Source organism: Netta rufina, assembly GCF_964035555.1.
Source record: "Netta rufina genome assembly, chromosome: 1".
NCBI classification, from domain to species: Eukaryota; Metazoa; Chordata; class Aves; order Anseriformes; family Anatidae; genus Netta; species Netta rufina.
Genome location: NC_140123.1, coordinates 68,492,005 through 68,505,333, shown reverse-complemented (window position 1 = coordinate 68,505,333; position 13,329 = coordinate 68,492,005). Strand labels below are relative to the sequence as shown.

The window sequence follows — 13,329 nt, the reverse complement described above, 5'->3', positions numbered from 1 at the left end:
GAGCCGTGAGGCTTCGAGGGGAGAAAAATGAAGAGATGGGTTTTCGTGGAGAGCAGATATTAAAGGAAGCGTAAAGTCGCGTTAAAAGGGAAAATACGTGTGTATGAGAAGGGTCTTCCGTGGGCCTACGGGTAAGGGAAGGGGGCGCCTTGCCCTCACCCAAAATGGCGCCCGCTCCCTCCTCCCTCTCCCCGCCCCGTTCCCGTTCCGTTCCCTCCCCGGTGCCCGCCCCCAGGCCCCGCCCCCTCGGCGAGCTCCTCCGCGCGCGCGCCGCGGCCCGGGGGAGAGGCGGCGGACCCGCGGCCGGCGGCGGCAGCGCGATGGCGGCGGCGGCGGCGGCCCCGGGGATGGAGGAGGCGGCGGCGGCGGTGCCCGTGCCCGGCTCCCGCTCCCCGCCTCGTCACGGCAGCACCCGGGTGGCGGCGGCGGCGTCGTGGTGGGGCGCCGCGCTGCGCCTCGCCCTGGCCGTGCTGCTCCACGCGGCCCAGGCCGAGAAGGAAGGTGAGCGCCCCTCTGCCCTTCCTCCTCATCCTCCTCCTCCTCATCCTCAGCCGTTGGGGCCGTTGTTAGTTGGGCTCTGCCTCCTGCCCCCTGCTCCTGTGGAGGCTGCCCTTTAAACGCGGCGAGGGGAGGACAAAAAAGGGCCGGCGGCAGGCGGCCAGCGGGGAGCGAGCCAGGGCGAGCGGGCGGCCGGGGGAAAGGGGAAGGAGGGGAAGGGAGGGGGGTGAAGGGGAGATAAAGGCAGGCAGCCCCCCGGCTCGGCCAGCCCCGGGGATGGGGGGAGGCAGGGATCGCGCTGCCTGCGAGCTGCTGCGCTGAGAGAGGGCTTGGAGGGGGGTAGGAGGGTGAGGAGGCAGAGCTGGAAGGGCACGGGGTAGGGGGTGGCAAAGATTGTCCTAACAGTGCCTCTGGAGCGAGCCATGAGGATCCCAACAGTGCAGGTAGCAGCACAGGCACGGATACGGAACCCTTCCCTTCCCTAAAGGACGTCTCGGTGCAAGGAATTCCTCATTGACACCCTTTTCTGCAAATGCAATGATGTCAGTCTTAAAAGCGATCAGTTTTGGCTCGCATCGTCCACTCCGTTTCGTCGTTTTCAGAGAATTCAGCGTGTAGAAAACAGCGTAAAAAAGCCTCGGTATTACAGCAACAAAAACATGCAAGTCTCTCGGTTCAGTCCGTAGCGTCTCGTGCTCCTAGAATAGCTCAAATGCAGGTGCCTCAGAAACGTGTGTTTTTAACTCTGGTTTTGATGGCATTCCTTCACGTGTAATAGCTTACGTGAGTATATGAGAGCCGTCGGAGATGTCATATGCCAATGTCGTGGGATTGATTCATGCCCTGGAAGTTGGGACAGCTAGAGCTGTGGCATGGCTTTGTTGGTTTGTGGAGGAGGTACTGCTCTTTCTCTACGGACTTCCTTGCATGGCTTTGTTGATATGTGGAAGAGAGACTGCTGTTTCTCTATGGACTTCCTTGGTGTTCCTGGATAAATGAAGGCAGTTTTTGGCTCACAGAGTTTCAAAAGATATGCTTGAAGCCCTTCATGAAAATGGAAGATTTTGTACTGATCCCATTTCCTTGTGTTAATACAGTTCGTTATTTAAAATGTATTCCTTGTGTGCAGACTCCAAGTAGTATGTTTAAGCTTACGAATAAGTCTTTGTTGGGTGTCCTGAGTTTCTGCTGTTTTTTAAATTCATCTTTCATGGATTCTTTAGAATGATTCTTTGATGGCCTGCGTTTGTGGATCATATGTTTAAAAATATTGTCTCCAGTGTTTTCTTGAGTACAATGCACGTGTGTAGCCCTGGAAAGAAGATAACAACAAAACGAAACAAAAATAAGAAGCAGTGGATTTTTAAAGTAAGGCTCTTCAAATGATGGCTTGTGAGATCCAGTCCCGCTGATCTTAACTGCAATCTAAGTGCCATTCTGCAAGGGGCAGTGATTGAGCTCAGAAGAGGAAGGACCAGTTTGGACAGTAGGTAGGAGCTCGAGATGAAGTGGTAGTTCGGAGGAAGGGAGGGGAGGGCATTTCTGCCTCTGTTGTTTGGCACCTCAGCTTCTACTACGTTGTGTCAAGTTAAACATAGTAAGACACTGTTTAAAAAAAAAAAAAAAAAAAAAACAGGAAGTAAGAAAATAGGAATATCCTTTCCATCCCGCAAACGTGGATGTATGTGTTTTACTACAGCTGCAGGAAGGAAACTGTGGAGAGGAGGTGGAACCGAGGCTGTGTGTTCTTGCTCCCGTCCTATTTCTGCAGCGCTCAGGTGAAGGTGACTGTAGGAAGGCTCGGTGCAGTACAATTCCAGAGAAGATGCTGCAGGGAGGAAAAAAAAAAAAAAAGAGCAGGCGCTCAGGTGGATGACAGACCTGAGAGAATAATAAAGCAGAATATCACAAAAACAGAGTGAAAAATGAAGGAGGAGAACGCTTTCTTCTACTGTGCATGTGTTTGAGGAGAAGCGGGGGGAAGGACAGAGCCGATGCACAGAAGAGTAATGCTTGCTTCATGTGCCTCTGGAGTAGGAGCAGCAAGCCGTCCTTTGTGGAGCTGTGACAAGTAAGAAGAATAATGATGCCAGCGTATTTCAGATTGACGTGGCTGCTTCTGGTCCCCAGTCCTAGTTAGAGTTTGGGAGTAAAAATGGAAAATAAACAGCTTTGCCATTTGTCTAACAGCAGAAAGCAAAACTCAAATCCTTTGTGTATACAAGCTGTAAATCAAACTCGTGAGGAAAAAGTGGTGTTGCTGTATGCTCGCTCTGTGTTAGGGAAATAGAGCTTGTTGAAAGTACATGAAAAAAACATGAGAGCAGAGAAAACTATGTAGACTGGCCAAAAAATATAAGCATGAATTTCAGACTAAATACGGATGTGTGACTTCTTTTTTCTTTGTCTAGCTGGGTCCTCAGTGACCCCGTATTACTGAGGAATGAGTAAGACTGAGAAGAAAGTTGTTACATTTTTTTTGTTTTGGTTCTGTCACTTGGGAAATCTGTGAACCTGTAGCAGAAGAATGACATGACAGGAAGAAAGTGGTGCTTTCAGTCTCAGAGCTGCCTGCCATCTGGGAGGAGCGAAAATATAACTTAAGAGTTTCTTTTGCAAATACATATGATTTTCAGGCTTTTTGTAGACTCATCCCTTCCTGGTGTAATTACCATATACTGTGTTGCCACTTGGATTGAGGACAACTTTCAATTTTTATATATGAGCGTGTGGTTTTTGTTGTTTTTTTTTGAGGGGGTGTCAAAATATCCTTGTGGGCTTCAGGTTGAAGGAGGCTGTAGTAATGCCATAAGCCCAGGGTCAGTATTATGTTTTGAAAACAAATGTCTGCCATGAGCATGCTTTAAAACCTGGGAATTGTTTTGTGCTTGTTCCTTTGTTCCTATTCAGTGTGAAACTTCCTAAAAAAAAAATCTTCATATTATACGAAAGTTGCTTTTGAGAATTTTGCTGCTTTTTGTTTGGAGAGCTGACTGAAAGTCCTTTGAAACTATTCTGATAGTTCTGTTACCTACCCTACAGGTTGTTCACAAATGTGATACAAGATGGATATTTAGGCTAGGTTCAATCCCTAGCTGTAATTTTTGAATTCAAATCCTAGTGCTGAATCTGGGAAAAACTTCTACTTACACATCTAAGTTTTGATACCAGCTAAATCAGTGAAAATGATGAATGTTCTTTCTTCTAAGGCTTGACATATTTTGTACTAATATCTATGAAACTAAGGCAGCGACCGAGTGTAAATGATCGCTAATATAATGAGCTTGAAGGGTGTTCCTGTTGTTAGGACGGTGCACTGGGCTGCTGGGGTGGTTCTGCTTTTATCATTGTCTGAACGGGGACAGGTAGCTCTTTCTTTTTGCTTATATCTAAAACAGTAACCTGGGATACTTCATATGAGTATCAAAAGTAAACTAATGCAAGAAGGTGATGTGGGAGACAGCTTATGTGCTTAAAATAACATTAAAAAACCTCTTCTCGTACTCTGCTTGTTTCTCTTATCCTGCTGTTAGAACTAATGTAAAGCATCCTACCATCGATCTTAATGCTAATGTTTTGACCCTGACATAAATGAAATTGTGATCCAGAAAGAATGACCTCGGTCAACCTGAAAACACTGTAGTAGCTGAAGTAGCACGTGAAATAAAATCATGTTTGGTGTGAGGAAAGGTCCGTGAGAACAAAAATTGTCCATGCTGTCTCGCTGTGTTTTTGCAGCTTAACTTTGGGAGAGCTGGTCGGGCTGGCGCTGTATCTTTGCTTCATGAGTGATAAGTAGTGACCACGTGCTGGGACTGGAAGGTCTCAAACTCATTCACAGGATCTTTGGGTGAAATTAAGTGTAAGCAAATACTGTAAGGCAGCGGACAGGAAGCTCAGGCCCCGTATTTTCCGTGACCTTGTGTGTAATCTTGAAGTAGCTGTTCCTCCCTCCTCTGCATCTCTTTTTCCCCTAGCAGCATCCAGCTACATGGTTTGTGTGAGGCAGGCTGCGGTTCCCTCACTCGCAGGGGGAAATGTACTGTGTACTTGGGCAGTGCCCGACGTGATAAGGTCCCTCCAAACTTTGCAGAAGTCTGTGGGCATTGATGAGGAAGTCTATGGGCCCTGGTTGATTCAAGCCTTTTGGTTGTAATTGTAATTGATTGCCAGCGTTGCAATACGAGTTGAGTCATTTGGATACATTTGTGCGTTTTAAAATCGCAGCTGGTTGCAGTACAGCTCAATCATCTGCTACGTATCACTTTATTTCACAACCTAGCCACTTCAGCTCTGCTTAAAGATAAGCATACCACGGCTCCCCGGCGTGACTGACCGAGTTCACAAGTGTGAAGAGGCCTTCAAGCTGCGCGCTGGTGAATCCGCTGGGAGTCGGACAGTAAATGGCGGATGCTGTGGTTCATGCATAACCAGCAGTAAAAGTCCTGTGACAGAAGAGCAACCTAGAACCAGTTTGGTTCGTTGCTGTGTTTGTGGGTTTGGCAAGGATAAAAGGCAGTGGAGATGGGTCTTCCTTCTGCTCATAGCTGCTCTCCGCTGTGGTGCCTCCACAGCGGGAGCCCACCCGGGTGTAGCAGGGCCGTGGGGGGGGCCCTGCCTCTCTCCCCATTTAAAAGGCAGCTTTTGAAGCAGCCCTGTGCTCTTTGTGGTGGTGCTGGGAGCTGGGCTGTGCAGCGCCTTGGTGGGCCTGCTCTCACTGGACCTGCTTTTGGCCAGCGGCCTCTGGAGCTCACACCCAGCCCGCCGTGTGTGGTGGCTGCAGGGGGTGAGCATGCTGGGCGCTCGGCTCAGACCCAGCTGGTGCCCTTCATCTGCGGTACTCACCACATCAGAGCCGGAGCTACAGTTATTTGAAAAGCTATTTATTTTCCATGTAAAAAAAGTGTTGGTATTTCAACATTTTTGATGACTAAATGCCAAGATGGTGGATGCACATTTCCTTCTTGCATTGGGTGTTAAGGCCAGATCTGGTGGCAGTAACTCCTGCCGCAATTTTCCCTTTTTTCCTTCTGTAAGGCTTGTAATTTAAAATCATGATCAAGGAAGCCAAAGGAATCGGTGACCATTAGAGTTAAAGGGGAGGTATTTATCTTTCTAGATATAAATACAAGTGTCAGATACCGGTTTGTACAGAGGCAGCTGGTAACATTTTAAATAGCAATGCAGAAATATAAGTTATTTCTGTTTTCTGAAATGTCTGCATGGAATAATTAGAAACCTACTGACTGTAGCAAAGATGTGATGCGGTATCTGCTTAAAAACTCAACATTTTCTGATAAACTGGCTTGGGTAACTTGTACTCTGGTATATTACATGAACAAATTCAGGTGCCTTTTCTCCCTCCAGCAGTGGAAGTCATAAAGAGCTGAAGGATTGCAATGCGATGCTACTTTTCTCACTGAGACTGTCTTGGAGGCCTTTTTAATACCTCTTTTCTCCTATTGCCTGGCGTGCATAGCAGTAGAGAACTGTCTGAGAGCAGGTTGAGTTTTCTTATAGTCATTGAAATGGTTTTAAGGACACCTGAATGAAATGTAATGGGAGGAGATACACAGGAAATGAAACTATGTAACTAACAGTTACTTCTGTCTGTGTCCTGTATGAAGCTAAAAATGTTAGTTCAAAGAACTGTTTAGCTCTATTATAACATGCACGACTTTTTAAAGTTATTTTTACCAATGTATCCATTAGATTTTCTTCATAAAACAAATCTGTCTTCACAAGGATGCCTTGAGGCTTATTTGGGTGTATTTTCAGCTGGACATCCAGATCTTGGTTGGACCGTACATATTTGGTGTAACAGAGTGCAGGCAGACTTTTTAAAAGTTATTTAAACTTACAAACAAAACCAAAAATAAAGCCCCACACCTTGGTTTGAGTGTTTTTAAAGCCATTTGAGTCAGGAAGTATAGCTAACGATGGTGGTAAATAGATTCAATCACCACTTCAGAGAGTGAGAATAGTGGTCAAAGTTATGGCCAAGCATGGTTCTGATATAAATAATTTGTCACTCTTATGTCTGTTGAACCTCCTTGTATGGCCCCTGTGCATCAGCCTTGCTTTTTAGGTCCACGGATATGAAGTAGAAGGGGTCATTGCAGAGGAGGGTGGTAGTGAAAAAGAAAAATGGCTGAGCAAAGTTGACAGAGAGGAAGTTAAAAAAAAAAAAAAAAAAAAAAAAGGGCATGTTAGCATTTAAAAGCTGAAGGTTCTCTCCTTTCCTTACAGGCATACTGTGTTGGAAACGTCTCGAGATAGTTTATTTCTCAGTGTGAAATTGGATGGCTTCAGCCTAGTCTGATCTGAATGGCTTATGAAATTCCTTTCTTTTTGTAATAGGTAAGCTGTAGGCTGAAAAGTCTGACTCAGACTAAAGATGATAGAAGATACTGAAATTGAGTAAAGAAATTGGCTGGTTTTCATGGTAGCTGCTTCCACCAGGGGATTTTTGTCTCCCATTTGAAATGTTGATGTATATGTTAAGTGGATTTAAAAGCTGGTTATCTGAAGCTTGTAAAAAAAAAAAAAATCATCCAGCAATACAGAAAAAAAGACTTAATTACTGAATCAGTGATCTGCACCAAAATATTCCCCAAATAATTACGGGCAGAATTTGTAGATAATGGTAAAAATCATCCAGGCAACTTGATAAACTGTACAGTGTTTGGCTTTGGCTTATTCCCTGCAGTGGTTAATGCTTGCTCTGCCTTGGAGGATGGCTACAAGGAGTTCCTCCTGGCTCTGTTCAGGGACCTCTCGTACTTAATATCTTTGTCATTGTGCTGCAGATGGAGTGTGCTGAGTCTGGGGTGCAGTCAGTGTGCTCAGGGCTACATTTCAAAGGGACCTAAACAGATGGAGAAACAAGATGACAGGACCATTATGGAAACCAGCAAGGACGAGTGCAAAGTCCTTCATCTGAGGCAGAATAACCATTTGCAGGGGGTGCAAGCTGAAAATGCTACATACAAGTCAGCAATGTACCCTGGCATCCCAGGAGAGCGTAGCTGGTAGCTGGAACAAAGAGATTGTTCCTCTTTACTCAGCATTTAGTAGACCACGTCTAAAACATTGCATCCAGTTTTGCTCCCCCCCCGACCCGCTGGAAGGCCACAAAGGTGACACATGGTCATGCAGAGAGAGAGGCTGAGGGACTGGAAGCTGCATGGGGTGGTGGGGCTTTGGAGGGACGCAGGGGCAGCCTGTTGATATCGAAATAGTGGTTCTCAACAAAAGGGAGCCAGACTTGAGATGTTTGGCAGGAGGCTGAGGGACAGTGGTCGTAAATCGAAACAGGGAAGGGTTGGTTTGTGCCAGGATATGCTGGTGTGTGATGAGTCGAGTAAGAAAGTCATATGGACTCTGTAAAATACCATTGAATCAGAGCTAATGCTATAAAGAGATAATAGTACAGGTAATCTCATATCCCTTCAGATGCTGGGAAGCCCGAGTCGTGCATCATCGAACAGGCTCCAGTTTGCACGCAACATACTGTGCAGCCCCTGTCCATAGGAAGGGTTATCCCGTTTTGGTTGTTTGAGCTATTATAGGACTTCCTTACACGAAAACAGCTCTATTCATAATTTGTGCTGTGACTCTATTCATAATCTCTACTGTCGAACAAAGGATGTTCATGCACGAACTTCTTGTTGCGCTTGTAGATCAAGGTGAGGCCACCCAGGTGGCAGAATTGCCTGTACCAGGTGGGGGCTGCTGCAGGTGCCTCTGCTACATGGAGCTGGCTGAGGTTACCGTGCAGCCAGCAGGTATGCACAGCACGAGCCTGAAGGCCAGCCTGAGACTGCAACACAGGCATGGACTTGTTCAGGCCATTTCTAACGTGGATAGCTGATGCCTCAGTATGCAAGGATCAGGGTCATTACAATGCTTGGTTCTGGCTTGGCATAACGAGAACATCTTTCACTATAAGGATGGTCAGACACTGAAGCAGATTCCTTGGGGAGGTTGGGGAATCTCCGTCCTTGAAGATTTTTAAGACCAACCTGTACAAAAGCCTAAGCAATGTGGCCCAAATTCAGTGTTTACCATGCTTTCAACAGAAGGTTGACCTAGATGATCTTAAGGTCCACCCCAAACTCTGTGGTTGGACCTCCCTCACAACCTTAAAAACTCAGTTGGAAGTCATTGTAACTTAATCACAGCTGATGGAAATATTTGTAATTCAGCAGAATCCTGCATGCTGGTGAAATCGGTGGTATGGTGGTAGTAATTTATATAAAATTTAGATAGAAGCTGAGCTATAATTGGATCCAGAAACTTCCACATGCATCACTGAAGGAAATTGATCGTAGAATTTTTATTTCTTTTTTTAAAATTTTGTTTCAACAGTAAAACAGTAAAAACCCATCTTTCATGTGAAGAACAATATAGCCATTAGTTTTCCATCTTTGCCAGCTGCTAGTAATATGACAATGAATTGGATTGTGCTTGGGATGTTAATATACGAGAGACATTAAAGCAATACTTAACAAATGATCCATGCAGCTTGTGTGTCTGAGGAGACCCCGAGCAGTCTGGTTTCGGAGCGTTGCCAGTCTGCCAGTTCTGTTCCTACAGCAGGGGACACGGAGGGCTGGGTCCTGAAGGGAATCCATGGCCTTCTCCTGTGTCTGCTCTGGTGCTCACATCCCTGTGGCTCTGCGGGCTGGGGAGCCATCAGGGGGATGTGTAGGGGTGCCAGGAGCAACCATTGTCAGGAATGCCTTTGCCACCAGCTCTCCAGCTGCTTTATTTTGTCGGAGGTGGGGGGAAGCACTAAGATTCTCCTTGTCCTACAAGTTATTGTTCCTGAATGTCATACAGGAGGGAGGATGGTGTGTGCAGCTTCCATATTATCATACAGCTGCTTTTATATCTTCACAGGGCTTGTCGGTTGCCTTTCACATGGCTTAACCAGGGCATGACCTGCCCAAATTGCTTGGGCTAAACTGTATCTTCCAAAATAATGAAGTGATGAATAAATTTCTTGGTTTTGGGGGAAGCCTGGTTATGTCTGGTGCTGAAGGAGAGGTCATTCTCATTGACAGAGATTGAATCTTCACAGGGGGAGTTGCTCTGCCAGTTGGTACCACCAAATATCATTATCGGATGGAGCAAAGACTGAAACAAATTTCCAGTTATCAAAGAAAATTTTATCAGAGCTCCAGGACTTGATGAGTACTGTGAGTCCTAAACTGAATTTCTCAAGGGAGAGAGACTTTAGAATAAGGTACTAAAAATGAAATAGATGTGATTTAGTGTGATTTATTTATTTGGAACAATAAAGCATAATTTAATTATGCCTTAAAAGTACCTATGCCAGGGGAAAACTTGTCATACTGAAGGGCCATTTAATCAAGCATATTTAGGTTGAGACTTGGTGCTAGACACATCAAAGGAGAAACAAGAGAGGTATTTTGGAGCGAAGATAATTCACCGTTACTTTGGGTAAGGGGCACTTCAGTGATGTGGGGAGTTCGGAGCTATTCGCGGTCTTCGAAGTAGAGTTGGATGTCTCTTCAAAAGATGTCATGCAGCTAAGCCTAGGGGGTTGGAAATACTGGGTGAAATTGTGGTCTGTGTAACGCAGGGTGTCGACCCAGATCGGCATAGAAGTTTCTGAAAGGCTCTGAGCGGAGGAGGCTGTTTATTTACTTACGAGGGGTAACTGCTTCCAAGATGTTCCTTAGTAACAGTTTGGGACTTTTTTTTTTTTTTCCCCCCAAAGACTGCAATTCTTCTATTTTGTTTCATTCTTCTCGGTCTGCGTGTTATTATCTCCTTTCAGAACTTGTTGCAGCTCTTCTCCACCCAGTTTTTTGCTGGTTTTATCGGGCGCTGCAGCCAGCTGTTTCCTGTGGCTCCGCTTCCACGCTGCAAGGGAACAGAATGCCGTGCTGAGCAATCAATAGCTGTTGTCGGTGCCACATCATTAGCACGGGAGGTTTAACATTAAGGCTGCTTCTACCTCTTCTTGACCTTCGATCACTGTATTTATAAGCTTTGCATGGTAGCTGATTAAGTGTTATCTTGCTGCTCTTTTCCTTGTCCTCCAGGCTTAATTGCTGTTTCCAGTGGACACTTGGGTAAGAGTTGCCACATGAGCATGGAGAGGGTGGAGGTGTGGCACTCCTCCCTCCTAATAGCTCTCTCCAGTTGCAGCCTGGTCCTAAACATGTTGCAGGTCTTATGCAGCAAAAGGTAAATTAATGTCTTCCAATTCAGTGGTGGTTCTGTGAATTCAATCACTCACACCCTGATAAATAACTGCAAATAAATAAAAAAGAGAAGGGCATCAGGAGAGGGGAGCAGAACTGTGTTGCCCATTAGGTCACTGTTCCTGGGCGATTATATTGGTTGAGGTTAGTGATGCAAAGCATCCTCTGTAGCACCTCAGGATTCAGAGGTAGGAACTAAAAGCTGATCAGTAGTCACAGAGCATAGCTGTAGCTTTTCTCTGATTGCATTCCCACTGGTGGCAAACATTTAGATGTCGGGAGGTGTCTGCATGGTGCTGTCTTCCTGTTCTGTGGCTTTGGTTTTTTGGAAACTATGAAAATCCTATCCTCCTTCCTCTTTTCTACAGAGAACAATTCTTGATCTCTGTTTAATAAACCTAGGCTTATTAAGGTCATTAATCAGCCTGGATGTATCTCTTAAGCAGCTCTTTGCGCTGCGATGGCACAATCCATTTTTTGAGTAAGTGGGCTTCCTAGGTCTGCTCGGTGGCTTAATTTCATAGGAGTGTAAGTTTGGCAGGCTGATGTTAATGTAAGGAATAAACAATTATTGTCAGTTAATGCATTGTTCTCCTGAGGCTGCAGAAGCTATAAACTGTCTGTCACTTGTTGTAAACTAGATATTAAATGTTTTTATGTGCTGTGAAGGTTAGAATTCCAGTAGGGCCAAATCCTCTGTGCCCACATCAATTTGCAGTGCTAGGTGAGTGGCAAAACTTACTGCCACAGTTAGAGATTTCTGTCTAAAATCTGAGAACTAAATTAAGAGAATGTGATGAAGATTACAGACAGTTTAGAGGACTGTTATTTTTTTCCCTTTTACATTGCAGGCCAGATTATCTTGTTTTTGAAGCTAGTTACAATTAATTTTGTGCCTGCGCAAGCTCAGTTACAACAAATTTGTAGAGTTATAATCTAATTTAGCATATTGAAGCTGTAAAACATTTAAAATCACCATCATCTGAAAGAATAAAAAGCCATGATCAATTTGTATGGCCCACAGCTAGGAAAAAAAAGTTATTTTCAGATGTTGGGTTTCTATGTAACATTCTTTTCTCCCTTTTAATGATTTGGGAGAAGTTTCCATGAGTATCTGAAGTATTGTTCTCTTTAGTTTAAAATAATGTGATCTAATTTTTATTTTTTTCAGATGAGAGATTTACTTATTTATTTAAAATCTGTGTTCTAATGCTCTTCTATGAAATTCTTCATTGGAAAAAACAGAATGGGATATTATTTCATAGTAAGGAGTATTTTGGAGCCAGCAGTTAAGTGTCTTTGGGGAAAAGACTGAAATTTTTAAAAGTAAAGCACCAACTTGAAGATGTTTTTAATAGGCAGTTTAAAGCATCTAGCATCTTTTAAGGTAGCACTTGAAGTTTTAAAAAATGGGGTTTTACGATATTTATCTCTGTCATCTGAAATTGACTGTTTTGGTCAATGGCAGGTGATGTTTTAAACTCATTACAGAAAAAGATTGAAAGAAATATTGCTCTCGGTGATGAAAATTAACATTTTCTGTAAGGTGGAAGTATGGGCTGAGTACAGAATAAGTGTTTAAGAAGGGTATTTGAGTATGCTGTGATTCTATTTTTCTGTCTTTCTAGAGTCATTTTCTTAAAAATAAAATCAGACGGGTATAGTATATGTTCTTCAGTCAGCTTTTTTTTCCTACGTATGTTTCTATAGCATTCTTGGAAGCATATTTCTATTACACAACACCTCTAGACAGTACAAGCTCCTGTTCTGTCCTTAAAAGAAACCGTGAAGCAGTTGCACCATCTTCTAAAACATGAAACAAGTGTGGTGAGTCAAGTACGTGAGCTGTCTTCAGGGCAGAGAACCACTTTCTTCCTTTATCAAAGCTGTACCTTCATTGTCTTTCTGCGGCCTATATTATGAATCAGAACTATGTTGCCACTTTCTGTTTTGTGGCTGGCTTTTAAAACCGAACTGATAACTGAGTTAGTAAAAATCTGCATCAGTCTTAGCAAGTGGGAAAGAGAGGAGTGGACGAATTCAGTGTGACAGCTTTACTAGGAAAGATCTTGGCTGTACGAAGAAAACTAGCCTGCAGCTTGTCTTATAAATGAAATCAGAAAAGACACACGAACAAGTTAACAAAGCATTACATGCAGATTTAGTTGGGTGTGCAGACTCAAATTTGTGCTGCTGTGTGCAATAAAATTCAAACTGTTTGCTCCCCCACTCTTGTGGAATCGAGATTCATGCACTCAGGTGTTGCAGTGCAAGTGATCTCCTGTCTCTGTTGGTTTAGCTTGTATGGACTTGGGCGTAGGTTTGTGCATAAGCACTTATTGGAGTGTTTGTTATCTGAAGTCATAAAAACGAATGTTTATAATTGATAGTACAAAAGGGTGTTCTTAATGAATAGTCTACTTTTTTTTTTTTTTTTTTACTTAGGTTAATACAAAACCAAAAAGCAACACATGATGATTGAAGTGCATTATCTAGGAGTCCTACTTCAGCTGCCTAATATGTCAACAGAAACAAACAAACAAAATTAGCAAGCTGGCTTTATTAAAGGATGATAACAGAGTGAATATATTTC

General features: G+C 44.1%; 1 protein-coding gene across 4 annotated transcripts in view; it reads left to right on the top strand.

Moving 5' to 3' along the window:
* Nucleotides 1–283: 283 nt before the first annotated feature.
* Nucleotides 284–13,329, top strand: part of TMEM131 (transmembrane protein 131) — a 96,995-nt gene continuing 83,949 nt past the window's right edge. For all 4 annotated transcript variants that reach the window (XM_084287115.1, XM_084287113.1, XM_084287114.1 and 1 more), the window contains exon 1: nt 284–501. In XM_084287115.1, coding sequence (XP_084143241.1) covers nt 321–501 — 181 coding nt within the window. In that variant the 5' untranslated portion in view covers nt 284–320. The remainder of the gene's footprint in view (nt 502–13,329) is intronic.